This window comes from Mugil cephalus, chromosome 6, assembly GCF_022458985.1.
Source record: "Mugil cephalus isolate CIBA_MC_2020 chromosome 6, CIBA_Mcephalus_1.1, whole genome shotgun sequence".
NCBI lineage: Eukaryota > Metazoa > Chordata > Actinopteri > Mugiliformes > Mugilidae > Mugil > Mugil cephalus.
In genome coordinates, this window is record NC_061775.1 from 15300639 (window position 1) to 15314847 (window position 14209).

At 41.0% G+C, this 14209-nt stretch overlaps 1 protein-coding gene across 1 annotated transcript in view; it reads left to right on the forward strand.

Annotated features, from left to right (window-relative positions):
- The window catches only part of LOC125009277 (cadherin-2-like), a 67593-nt gene that overhangs the window by 28220 nt on the left and 25164 nt on the right, over nucleotides 1-14209 (forward strand). Inside the window, exons 3-5 of the mRNA XM_047587069.1 lie at nucleotides 3759-3988; nucleotides 9039-9212; nucleotides 11370-11525. Of these exons, the coding sequence (XP_047443025.1) occupies nucleotides 3759-3988; nucleotides 9039-9212; nucleotides 11370-11525 (560 nt within the window). The remainder of the gene's footprint in view (nucleotides 1-3758; nucleotides 3989-9038; nucleotides 9213-11369; nucleotides 11526-14209) is intronic.

Genomic DNA, 14209 nt, shown 5'->3' on the forward strand with positions numbered 1-14209 from the left:
TGTCTGATAACAACTAGGGCTGGGTAGTCAGCCATTAAGTGAGATTTCAGTTTTGAAACAATTTTGCTCAGTTATGAAAGAAATGGTCACGTAACGACTTTTGTCCTTGATTTCAGGGTTTGCAACCTACATCTATCTGCATGGATTAGTGGCACTTTCTGTGATGCACCTTAAATGTGTTGTAAATTTTTATTTTATTTTTTACTTATGTCAGGAATCATGATGTGAAAACTGATAGAAAAGGGTAAACCTGATGAAATGTGTTACATGTGTTTTTGAAGCTTCGGGCTGCAGCTAGTTTATCTGGTTCTGTGTTGTTCTCTCTGAAAGTGAGAGGCTGAACTGGGAACCACCCACTGCTGCCCACCAACATCTGAAGGCCCCACGCTTAGTTCTGCCCCAGTTCCCTTTGCGTGGTATGGTGGAGGGGCGTGTTAAATCAGACGGTGCTAACATCATGTAGCAGCGTGAGTGTTTTTGCACAGAGCCATAGATAATGTATGAGCATTTACAACGAGCTAGCAGAGCCCATTAGGGCTGCAGAAGAGGATCTTCAGACCAGAATCTCCACCACCTCAATAAACCATTTTTAGATGAAGAAAGCACCGACTGGCCGGGAGACATGGTTTTTAGAGAACATATTCATGTGATAAAGATCAGACCCTTCTGATTTTAATAAGCCCATTTCTTTCCCTCGGGCAAACTATATATTTAATCCCTCTAACTGGTAAGGATCACAGAGCAGCAGAGAGTGCCGTGAAAAATATTCAACCCCATCTTGATTCCTTTTGTCTCGTGTGACAGTGCGTCATACTAAGCTGGGTCATGTGTTCAAACTGAATTCAACATAAAGCGAAGACGAACTGAGAATATGCAGAAAACTACTTTTGAATGATAACTGCACTCATCGGCGCAGAAAAAAAGCTTTCAGTGTCGCATACGAATACATCATGCGGCTGCTGCACAGGAAGGGAATTTTCCTTGCGTTGCATTGCAGTCCACGTAACGATAAACGGAATAAGCGAGTGCAGTTATATCCAAAAATACGAAGCGGTGGGAGTGCAGTCGTTTGACATCCGACTTGTGGGCAGGAATGCACACTGGGCAGATGCGCTCGGGTTCAGAGGATCATAATGGCTCGTATTGCTGCTTTTTCACGCAGTCATCCTCAGCCGCCCCGCTCTCAGGTTTCCTCCGCTGCTGTCTTTTCAAGCACATTTTAAATCGTTGCAACACAAGTAAAAATAAGCTGTGAATAAAACGTGTTTGAGAAGTGAATAAATTAGCGCTGAATGTGAAAAACAGTTTTTAGAAATCTGCCCCAGTAGGTACTCTCTTTAGCATTATAAAGTATACGGATATTTTTTGCATATTGTTCTGTAAAAGCAGTGCCAAGTTGGGTTGTGTTACAGTAAACTGGTCGTAGGCACATTTCCTGTGTTGCTGTTGGAGGCACATAAGTGCAGACTCCTGAAGTCTATTTTTCTTTTAAGCAAATAATGTGCAGATCATTCAGGTAACATTAGCGAGCCTCAGTAAGGTCCGTGTAAGGTCTATGTTCACATTTCCGAATGAATCTACCACCAAAACCTTATTACCATCCGTAGAAATCTCAACGCTTGTTACAAGAAGCACTTGGACAGAAACCAAGCCGCTGGCTCGGCCGTCCTCTCTGCCACAGCTGAGCTGGAAGTAGCAGCTCTGGATGCACTGACTTGTTCTTAATATGCTGACTATGATGAGCTGACATTTGGCATTGACAGCTTTGTTCTGCACGAGCCTGCTGTGTCTGCTCAAATCACACTGTTAACGAAGTTGCGATGATTTCTGCTGAACTGCAGTCACGGCGCTGTGTACTTCCCCGAGCTATTTCCTCTGCGAATATAGGCTATAGTTGGCAAACAAATAAAGAGAAGGGTCTCTTTTGTGCACATTAAAGGTTTTCTTTTTTGGAAATCCCATCTTCAGCTTTGGGATTTATGGGCAGGCTAAACTCTCTAGTCAGGTCCATCCGTCATTCTTATGCTCATCTAAATGTAAGTCACTTACGTTGCTTGACTTCTTTTTTTTTTTTTTTCGTGTCTCTTCATCTCTTCAATTTTCCCTTTTAAGCAGTGTGGATTAGCCTGTCATAGCCAGACTCAATTCTTGTCAGAATACGAGTTTGGTAGCACACCGTTTAGATTTCATTATGTGCTGTGTTTAAAACAGCACACAGTTGGATAGTCCCACAAACAAATCAGAGCCACTTTTCCCCCTCGAAATATTCTAGGCGGGGGGACGTTCAGGCAGCTTTTGAATAGAAATTGTCATGATTGTTGGTCCCCAGGTTGTTATGACCATTCACTGGTTCCCCATGTTGCGCCGCTTCTTTCCTGGTGGGGATGTCAGTATAAATAGGAATAGTCATGTGTTGTGGTTCACGTGGGGTAAACAGTTGTAAACACCTGGCAATGTGCGCTGTGGTGCGCTTGAGTGGCCACCACGGCCCCTTGCTTGCGGCTAAAGTAGGTCGCCGGATCGACTGTCGATTTTATCATGCTGGGCCGCTGTCACTATGAAGGCTGCAAAACCACAGTTAAATGTTCGTATGTCACTAAAGAAACCTTTGGAGAGAAATAGCTGTCTTAGTTTTCTAAATGTTGCGGCAGGGAATCTTCACCAACATAAATGGTCATTATAGAAAACTCCTGGACTGGGGCATCGCTATTGATTTACTGTATCATTTTGATTCTGATTCACAAGGTCCTGTTTTGATCTGATTCAATTGAATATCAGTTCCTTAAGAGATATCTCAATTTCAATGCAATTTTGCCAGATTTTCACAAAACTAATATTGTTTGTTCCAGATATTTTTCTAACAAATTTTCCGCACTATTCTACCTCTAGTTGACACATCCTTCTTGTGGCTTTGCTTCTATTCCGCTCATCTTTGTCATTTTTAAATGCTGCCACACATCAGCTTTCAGGTAGTTGTGGGCGATATTGGGAATTTTGGTATCGATCCAAGACCAAAACAGGGCTGGTAACGCAGATACTGATACCGATTTTTACTCAGATGTTTGCTGATTGCATTAACTAATTGAATTATAAAACAATTTAACAGTATAAAAATGTAATTATTCCCCTTTTACTACATAACTGTTTTATTAAAAAAAAAATCATTAGTGCAAAATAAGAAAAGGGAGCAATGTAACAATCAACATAAAAATTTCTCAGAGAGGGACATGTTGCCTCATTCATTTCCCACCACAGAAGTGAGTCTGCGTCCCATCAGTGCCAGCTGTGCGATGCTGCTGTGATGCTAGGATTCGGATGTCAAACTCTGTCCATATGCCACCTTTTACTACAGGTAAGGATGGAGAAGCTCCTGTCGTGACTTGGAGAGAAGCTGCGCTCGCACGAACTCTGTGATGAGAAATTTACTGGACGTATAGAAGAAAAACTACACTAGTATCGATCCGATACCGATACTAGCCTTGGTATCGATACTATCGATATTTAGATCAACACATCCAGCCCTACTTTCAGGCCTGACCATACTCTCAGACTTGTCACTTTGTGCCATGTTTTGGATCTCCTTCACTCAAATGCAAAACCTGTGTTTCTAATGAGAGGATGCTGGAAATGGAACTAATATATAAATGTGTGTGTATATTGTTGTGCCCAGGCAAACACGCTCGCAGCACATGTTACAGGTGTTGAACGTTTTTTTCCCCACAAAGTCTGATGTCTGTCTTTCTGTCTGTTTTCCGCAGCGAGCTTCAGGGACTGCAGTGGAGGGAAGGTGTTGTTCAAGGTTGAAGGGTCGTCTGATTTCGGCGTTGGGGAGCGAGGTGTGGTTCGTGCCCTGTGGCGACTTAGCCTGGCGGGAAGGGAAAAGGTCACGGTGGTGGTCTACGCTCAAGACCTACAGTCCAAAGAGGTGTGGAAGGCCAGAGTGCATCTGCACATTCGCCCAAAAGGCAGCCGCCCTGGACTTGAACAGGTATGACCTTACAGTCTCTCTGGTAGATTTTAGTAACACTGGCGTAACACTGTGTTTATTGTCAGTAACCAGAAAAACTTCTTCCTTTAAAGTAGTTTGTTTCGAGCAATTTCTTTTCCTCTCCTTGCATGCACTGTGTATTTGAGCCAGAGTTACCCAAGAGTTTCGATTTCTGATTGTTGTTTGCCATCAATATTTTGTCAGACTCAACACCATCCGATATCTTGTTGAGTTCAGAACGTCGGCGATCACAGCAGTAATACTAACATTGTGCTGTACTCACCACAGAATATTGTTCAGTAAAGATTTTAAGCCACTTCCATCGTGGATGGTTTAAAGCCAATGTCAATGAAACCCATAGATTCCTGCATATACAGTATTTATCTCATATTAAAGATTTAAAAGCCACATTCCCTCCATTTCCTCCCAACTCAGTATCCTATTTGAGGTATATAGAGTGAAATGAATACTTTTTTCTTCATGCTGTTTTCTTAACTTTTCATAGCCTTTTATATTTTATCTTGCTACCTTTGATGTGGTGTGGTAAAACAATATTAATTAATGAGAATCTGTGTTTCTTTTTCTCATAAAATACATGCTAGCCTTCTCTGTTTGCTCTATCAATGTATCATCATCATCCTTAGCTTCTACACTATATCCATATATTTACACTAAGATGGGTTTGATGACTTAGAATATTTTGCATTAAGTATATTAGGAACCAATGCTTATTTAGTTTTGATTCAAATACTGTTAAATTTGTAGTCTCTCTATGGCAACATGCACCCTTGGTTTCCGGAAAAGTCTGGTGGGTATTTTCACTTTTTTGTATATTTTGATATAAATGATAAAAACTTAATGTAAGAGCATCACTTTTTTCTTTATTTAAAAAGGGCCAGTGTACAGCTCAAACATAAATGTCGCCATTTAAAGCTTATCCGCATCTGCAGTCCCTTGCAGGTCATAAAATACAGTGACAAAACAACACAGGAAAATTCAAAAAGAAGAATTAGCCATGACAGCATTCTGTAGCTACTCAGAACCATACCCACACACATACACACACACACATGTGCGCACACAGTCAGTGAGTGATTGCAGAGCTGAGAAGCTTTCAGCATATTTTTTAGGTTGGATTTGAAAGCGCTAAAAGAGCTGCAGCTCCTCACATCATCAGACTGGGTGTTCCATTGATTAGTAGCTTTTACAGAAAAAGCAGATTTCCCAGTTACAGTAGGACGAAATGCTATGGTGCAATCTTTTGTAGATGATATTCTCAGGTATCTAATAGAATAGAGTGTGCACAAAATCTGACAACAGAGGAGGGGCCAAGTCATTTAAAATTTTATGGACAAGTAGCTTGTGTTTTTCCGGTATCTTACAGTGATGATAATGCACTGTCTGTCCAGGGTTTTTTAGAGTCTGTTTGTACAGAGACAATAAGACATGTGGGACAAGATCATGGCATACATAAATGCCTTAGGTGCATCCAGTGAGAGACAATGTTGGCGAGATTGTATCCAGGATCCAGGGTAACTACATCAGTTATTTCACCTTTAATGCGAGCATCCATATTAGGAGGTTGTACCATAGTTTTGAAAAATACCTTTATATTCAAAGTAATACATGACTGATCGATCCAGTGAGTGATCCTTTGCAGTGCAGTTGTTAACATGTTAACATATATAACAGTATCATCTGCGTACATCTGCAAATTCACATCAGTAAACTGTTCAGCAAGATCATTAAAGACTGAATAACAAAGGACCTAATACTGATCCTTGTGGGACGCCCATATTGCACGTTATATAATAACTGGACTGTGCATCACAAACTTTAACACATTGTCTCCTGTTTGATAAATATGAAAACATCCATTTTGATATTAAGACACTACGATTGACTGATACGTAACATATATTAGTAATATTAGTAATGGTAGTAGTGGTACTTGAGTCTAGTTAAGGCTCAGAGTTTAGCAGAAGGATGGCATGGGGATAGACACTCCTCTTCAGCCTGGTGCTCTTCATTGTCGCAGGGAGAAGAGAGAGTGTCCGTGGTGGCTGGGCAGTTCCAGGATCTTCTTGGCCCTTAACCTTAACTTTAATGATATATTGGAGCATTAATTCCTCCATTACCTTGATATGTAGGCCTATCCTCAGTTAACGTATGGTATCATTTCCAGGCGGTGCTTTTTGTATTTAAACTCCTAAGTGAATGGTATTCATCCAGTGTCACTGAGTCATTAGGCACTCTATCTGAATAATCGTGACTTCATTAACATATACAGAGCGAGACAGTGTGAACACATACCTGCGTCTGAGTCTGAGGAAGCCAGCGTGTGAGTGAAGTGTAATTTTCTACCACCCCTACCCCACTGCTTCGGCATGAACAGATATAAAATCGCAGCTTTTCCAGCCCAGCAGGCGTCTGAGGTTGGCCAAGCGCTGATTGCAGAGACAAAGTGAGTCAAACAGCCATCTGTTAGTTTGTTTCATGTACAACAGTGATAATAAGGCCCTCCGCATGTACCCAGACTAGGCAGCGGCTTTGATTGGCTGTTCGTCTAAACAGAGCCCACAAATAGCCCAGCTGCCATATGCTTTAGCTGCTATCAGCAACACTCGTTGCAAACGGTGAGGAGGAGAATCACAGAGAGTGAACGAAGCTGTCAACATCCCCTCATAAGGAAAAGTCATGAGCAACAGCTATGGCTGTTAACAGTCAACCATTTGCCAGGGGAGCAGTGTCATCACTGAACTCTGCAGCTGAGAGACTGGACCAGGGTTGTTATCAAATGAAGCTGTATGGTGTGACAAATAGGCGACACATTTACAGCTCAGCTGGCTCCAGCTGGCGGCACAATGTACCTTAGTTATACCGTATGGAATATATAAGAGTTTTGGATTTAATGGAAAATTGTTTCACAGGTATTTAAGTTCAGTTGTATAATCCGTTAAAGTTAGAACCTCATATCATTATAATAACAGGGTTAGTTACTTCCTGTGTTGCGGTGCTCAGTTTACAACACAATCTAAGATGCACAGACTAAATAAATAATGTAAGTGAATATGGATCCCTGAACAGCTCCTCAAACGTGAAGCCAAAGTAAAGTAGAGCTCCCCCTGGTGTCTGGCAGTATAGGTCCCCCATGTTAGTGTTCGGGACTTGAACCAAACAAAAACACTAAAATTCACGTCAAATAATTTTGTTCAAGGATGGTTCCTGTCATTTTAGATATTTAATGGATAGTTTTTGCTTTAGTTAGTCATTTGACGCTGTGGAAACAGGATGTGACATCAGGATGTGGGGGTTTGCTGCTCCAGGAGTTGTTCCTCTGTGTTCGTAGAGTTGACGTCCTTTGGGTTCTTTTCGACCTGCGTGGCTGGTCGCTCTACACCTATTTTGTTTCATCATTTTGTTACATCTTTATTTTTTTCTGTTTGTGTTGCATCTTTTTTTGTGTACGTTGTGTTGCTTTTCAACCCATGTGAAGCACTTCATGTTACATCCATATGAAAAGTGCCATGTAAATTTTAATTTGATTTGACTTGTTTTGATTGGTGACTACTAGTTGCCATGTCAACCACTCTGTAAAGCATCCTGTTGGACCGTGGGAGTTGTAAATAAATGAATAAATGAATAGGTTCCTTTTATAATCTAACATTTCCTTCTAAGTGGTGGAGGTAGAGCAGAGAGTAATATTAATTTAAATGAAAATGCCGAAAAGTCTGAGGGTCATTGATTTCACGGCTCCGCTCTCAGACTGTACTGAACAGACTCTGGCTACCGATATGCAAGATCACCGGGAAAATAGCGTCAGGTTCTCAAACGCAAGGAAGTGGCGACACGTCCATATTCATACAGTCTGTGGTTGGATATCGTTTTTACCTAACCAGTGTTTCAGCATTAAAATAATGTATTTTATATTTTTGAATTTAGTGAGAAGAATTGAGACCCCAAATCACCAGTCCCACTAGCCCTAACCCTTTTTTATTTTTTAATTCACTTGCTTCACCTGGAAATGGATCTGTATTGAATCATTACACATATCTGTACACATTACATAGAGGAATAAATCATCTAATTTGGTTTCATAAAGAAACTCTATGCAACCAAACGAGGGCTAAGTTATTTCACTTGTTTCCTGAACGAGCCAACTTTATAGTAAGACTAAGTAATAATCTCACAGTCCCCATATAAAGGCACTCACTGTGTATTGCATTTTGTAATATACTGTAATATGATATTTTCACAGGAACTGACTTCTACATCACATGTTTTTAATAAGAAATTAATTAAATTTCTTATTTCTTCTGCTGCCATTTTTCCTTTTTTTTTTACATTATTGTGAAAAGGCCACTGTCTTGACTGAATACTTCCCATACAGTTAAAAACTTCCACAATCTCATAGCACATAAGTGGACCTTCCCTCCAACCTTTAATTGTAAATGTCGCAAGAATTATTAAGTGATCACTCACTTACTAAATCACCTATTCTAGCTTTGAGCCTAGCCAAGGTTCTGTCATTAACAGCGCCAATACTTTTATTCAGAAACAGTCATTTTTTTTGTCCTTTTCATTCTTTTTTTATTAACTTGCTGTTGTTAGTGAAGTAAAAGCAAATACTACTATATTACAGCCGTAATTAAAACGGCGCTCAAGTGGTAGCCACCGAGAATACCTATCTCTCCAAGGAACTGAGCTGAACTCCTCCTGAGCAGCAGGTGAATCGTGGGAGGGCAAATGAGAAGATCTTCCTGTTCCTTATCGTTCAGGAGCGTCTGGCTCAGCGCCTGGTCTCGCAGATACTCACAAATACATTCACACACTCGCACACCCACGCGCGGTGACAGGTGGTGGTCATTTATCAGGCCGACTGTAATGAGAGCATTAATCCAAGCCACTGGAATGAGGTCAGAAATGCCCTGAGTCACCAAACACTGTACCGAGCTGCGCGATGTGCGCCGCGTGCGTGCTCGTGTGTTTGCGCATATGTGTGTTTGTTCCCGTGCATGGTGTACACAAAGCTTGTTTACTGTCTCTGCAGGTGAAGCCCAGTGATGCAACACTGACTCAGCAGGTACCAGAGATCTTGTTTCCATGGCGCAGCGTGGTTGTCAGGGGTGATGGCACTCTGAGGCGGGTGAAGAGGGACTGGGTCATTCCGCCTATCAACGTCCCCGAGAACTCGCGAGGACAGTTCCCCGAAGACCTAGTCAGGGTAAGACTCACACATTTAAGCGGAGCAGAAGCACAGCGAGCATCCTTTATCAGCTATTTAAATACAGCGTTAGCTCAATTAAATGCACAAGAAATGAGGGGTATTGTTAGACTGCTTTGCAGATGTTAACTCTGCGTCTATAAAACAACATCTATAAAACCCCCACCAGATGATCCTGGAGATCTGACAAGCTGTCACAATTGTACAGTGGATCAGATGCACTACTTCTTAGATACTAAGTAACATTTAAATATGCATTTCTTGAGAGAGGAAATTGCATCTGAGTATAGACATAAAGAGCCAGATTTTTAAGGAAAATTGCCCTGCACACTACACCGCCGATACTTTTCACTGGGCTATTGACTTCACTTTTGGTTCTAGGGATCGATTTTCTGTGGAAGACTATATTTAATGTGATCCTTTGCCCACTGCAGTCTTCCTCACGCTCCATCTGGACTTCCTGCATGTTTGTATGTCTCCACTCCTCCCATTATTTGCATGATCCTCCCTTCAGTGGATATGCAATGAGAAGAGAGCCGCACCCTGCAGCCACTTTCACGCACGGCCCACAACTCAAGTCGTGTGTGTCATGTTTTATAAATCACGTTTGATGGCAGAAAGCATCATACTTAAAATAAAAATAAAATAAAGTAACATTAAATCCAGCACCAAAGCTCCTAAAGAGATGTAGAAATGTATTGTCTTGTTAAGCAGGAGGTGATCAACCAGGCTTTTCACATGCAGGCTGTGACAGCTACATTAAGATGAATGTATTATTCATCTGTTAATTCATCTACCTTGTTGAGCCCCTTTATGTAACAAAATGATATATCAAAAAAAAAAGTTTCACCACCTATTGAATTTTAAGGAACGCTTAAAGTTTCTAAAGTTAGGAGACTTTGAAAATATTCTCAGGCTTCTTTTAAGCCAATGTTGCAGATAATTAAGAGATAACCTGAAGTAAGAGAAAGGCCGATGTGGTAAATATCCACATGATCAGGTTGTTTCTGTAGCCACTAGATCATAAGTCTTCAACAGGGGGTCTGCGACCCCTAGGGGGTGTGTGGAGGTACTGCAAAATCTTTGGTTGATTAGACATTTTTTATATATTTTTTTTTTGAGTATCAGCCACAAATTTCAATTTCGTTAAATACATATTAACATGAATCCAATGTATTCTTGTAAAGGGATAAAATGGAGGCAGAAGACGTTATCTTTCAGTCAGCACTTCAAATTTTTGGTATATATATAAGTATATTATTTAAATAGCTTGATATTGAATGCAAAATGATGATAAAATGTATATTTTTAAATAGCACTTGGCCAAGTTTAATAAAGAACACATATAGCAGGTAGGGGGTCCCTACTTAATCTCTCATCAGTTTACGGTCCTTGCCCTGAAAAATGTTGAAGCACTAGATGCCAAATTTTCCTTTTGGAACACAAAATAATACATATTTTTTCAAGTAATAGAACTGTTGTGGCTCTGGAAATGAGTGCATGTATTACATCTCTTACAGCCTAAGTACATGTTGATCTGTGTTGAGGGGAAAGTCAAGTTAGGTATTAGATTAAGTGTGATTTCCGTTTCGATTATTTATTCAGTTCGTCTGCTAGTATGAGAATATCCTGAGTGCTGGCGCAAGTTTGTGTTAAACTCAATAACAGATGCACTAAACCCTGAAATGATTAACACTAATTGTCAGCCATTCTTTTTCTGAGTTTTGTAAACATGTCTGTGTGAGTGTCAGGGCTTGTCTTCACCGCAATAATGGCTTTCTCTTCTCAGCTTTGATGATCCGCACAACATGCAGGATATTAACGGAGAGACGTCACACTTTTATTTTGACTTCACCTCAAATCACATTTCCTGTATTTATGTAGCAGCAGCCTCAAGCGCTGACTACTGCCTGTGCAAACCTAAAGTCATCCTGACACACACACACAAGACACATCCAGGTCAGACGCACAAAAGTTGAGCTTCTCTTGCATTTTATTCCGTTCCTAACTTTAAACAGGGAGTCACGCATCTCCAAAAATACACTGACGGCAGCACGTGCACACAAAGACGTAAAAGAATTGTGTTTGTTTGTTTCGTGCAGACTTTAACATGCTTCATTTCACTTGTTCTGTTTTTATTACTTTCTGTGCTTTTAGATCCGTTCAGATCGGGATAAGAACAGGATGCTGCGTTACAGTGTGACGGGCCCCGGAGCAGATCAGCCCCCGACTGGAATCTTCATCATCAATCCAATCTCAGGCCAGCTGTCGGTCACTAAGCCTCTGGACAGGGAACACATCTCAAACTTCCACGTAAGACTCCCACAAATGGCAACTAAGGTCAAAGCGTTGCAAAGTGTTAGAGTTTTCAACACGGGTTACTGTACATTTTGAAAACGTGTGGCCGACTATAAACGTGTTTTTTTACTACACAGGTTTATTTAAGGTTCAGACCTTATGTGACCTGTGTCTGGGTGAAGAGGTTGCACTTGAAGAACAGCCCCCAGCCAATGCTAAAATAACTCTTTATACAAGCAGTAGTAGCGTGCATTCGTTGATCTAAAGAGGAAATGTATGAATTAGCCAACTATCACAAGGGATTTGTAGTGGAGATACTAAACAATCCCAGATGTGTACACCGATCAGGCATAACATTATGACCTAATATGGTGTAGGTCTCCCTTGTGCCTCCAGAACAGTCATAAGGTAATGGACATGGACCTTATGAGGGTGTCCTGTGGTGTTTGGTAACAGGATGTTGTTAGTGGGGGCCTTTGAGTCCGGTGGGTTGAATGGAGGAGCCTCTGTGATCAGGCTCATTCCAGTTCACTCTACAGATAACTGATTAAAATTGAGAATTTGGGGGCCAGGTCAACCCCTCGTGCTGGTTTTCATGTTTTTTTTAGTTGTTCCTAAGCCATTTTTGTGTGTTTACTTGTACCTTAACCATGCCTGTGTCAAGCTGCATCCTGCTGGGGATGACTGCTGCCATCAGAGAGTGGTCATCAGTGGTCATAATATTTTGGCTAGTCGGTGTATTAGCTGGGAGGAGCCACAAGCTATTGTACAGAGCTGACCTCTCTTGAATCGTACTTAGCACGTGGTCCATAACAGTTTATTTGATGTCATTTTTTTAACTTCCCTTGTATTTGAATGTTCAGATGAGATGAAGATAAAAGCAGCCCCTTGTTTATTGTGTTGTTGTTTAGTGTTTTGCTAAGCTGATCATCCAGCCGTAGCGATCCCTGTCAAATACGTACTCTACCTCTGAATCGACCTGCTAAATTTCTTGAAAAACGGCATCACGACCGCGACCTGCTGCCTCCATCTGTCTGTTACAGAGAAACAGTGAAGTAAAACCGTTGTGAGGTCACAATGTAGTACTCTGATGAAGTTTTCAACCCCAAATCAATATCCAAAAACAAAGGCTCTTTTGTCTCTGTGTGAGGAACAGGAGGAGGTGATTAGACTAGCTTAGCATAAAGACTGTAGGCAGAAGGAAGCAGTTAATCTTATTTTCTATGTCTTTTGTCTTGACTGTGTTGTTTAATTTAAGAGCAATCTGTCAAGTGTGTGTCAAGTAAGCATGTTCTCTGTGAGCAAGTTTCTTTTCTCACCCAACGGTCTTCGCAGCGCGAGTTCTTCAAAATGTTAAAAGTTGAATCTTGGGTTTGATAAAGATCGCAAAACTACTTTCAGTTGAATCTTCTCCCAGCACACCACACCACACTGGTCCTGTGTCACCCCCGTGTTTTTATTTTCCTCTTTGCCGTCACTCTCTGAATTTATTCCCTCTCATGTGCCGAGATGAAGAAGAAACTCTTTTAAGAAGGCACTTGGTGTTTGCTCGCTATATCTAATACAGTCGCAAACACCTCAGAGAGCGGAGTCTAACCTTTTGATCTGTAGGAATGCACACAACTCACACAGGGGAGTGAAAATCTGGAGTCGCAGCAGGGTGATTTGCATTTAAGCTGTCTGATGAATATTCATGTGACTGGATGTAGTTGTCAGAGCTGGAAGCTGGGATTGGCCCGCATGTATATTCATGAGGGAGGCTTTGACTCTTTCAGAGCTTTATACAGATGCTACATGCACTGTAAAGGAATGATTAGGACTAGCCAATAGCTATATTCAGCATCTTTGACCATATTATGCTAAATAAATACATCTCATTAGTCTTTGTTTTAACCACCATCAAGGTTATAAGGCAAATATTGCACCGTTGCACTTTTTCCAAATGCTATAGAGCTAATATTGCATTTTATTTTGTAGCTTTTATTGCAGAAACCTGCAAAGGTGTGCTGCACTGCTCAACATATAGAATAGCAAAACAGAACACTTAAGAATGATGCATCCAACTGAGAAATGATCAATGGTGCATAAATATTTGTTCTGTTACCATGACATTTTGTACCTTTCAAAATGTCATAGTTCAAAGAACTGTGCAGGAGATGTAGCTGCTAAGAGCGGGAGTTCCTTTACTTTATATAAAGTCCTTTATAGTTAGTGATTTGTATCTTCCATGGCAACACTAGTCTTTCACTGCATACACCTTCACTGGAGTGACTTAAGGTTGTTACGTACTCCACGAGAAGCAAAGAAAAAAGTTATTTTTGACGACGTAATTTATACTTCACGAGAATCTCAAGTGCTGAACTCCAGAGAAGTCCTGATAGGGCCATCCCACTGCAGCATATGTCACACGTGCTAAGCATTTTGGGAGATTAGATGATGAGCTAGACACAATTTCCTTATTTTTTTGGCTGTTGGCCAGTTGTTTTGATGACCATGTCCGTCGGATCACGCCTTGCTTTCAGCATGGGAACAAAATGCAGAAATGATGTCGTTTTGTTGTCACAGCCCCAACAGTGTTTAAGACATGCTTTAGTTATTCCACCTCTTCAACCTAAAAAAGCTATTTGGTTGCTTTGTACACGTTCAGAGAACAACTCTACTGGTCTCCTACTTCTTCTAATATGTTTTAGTGTCAGCCT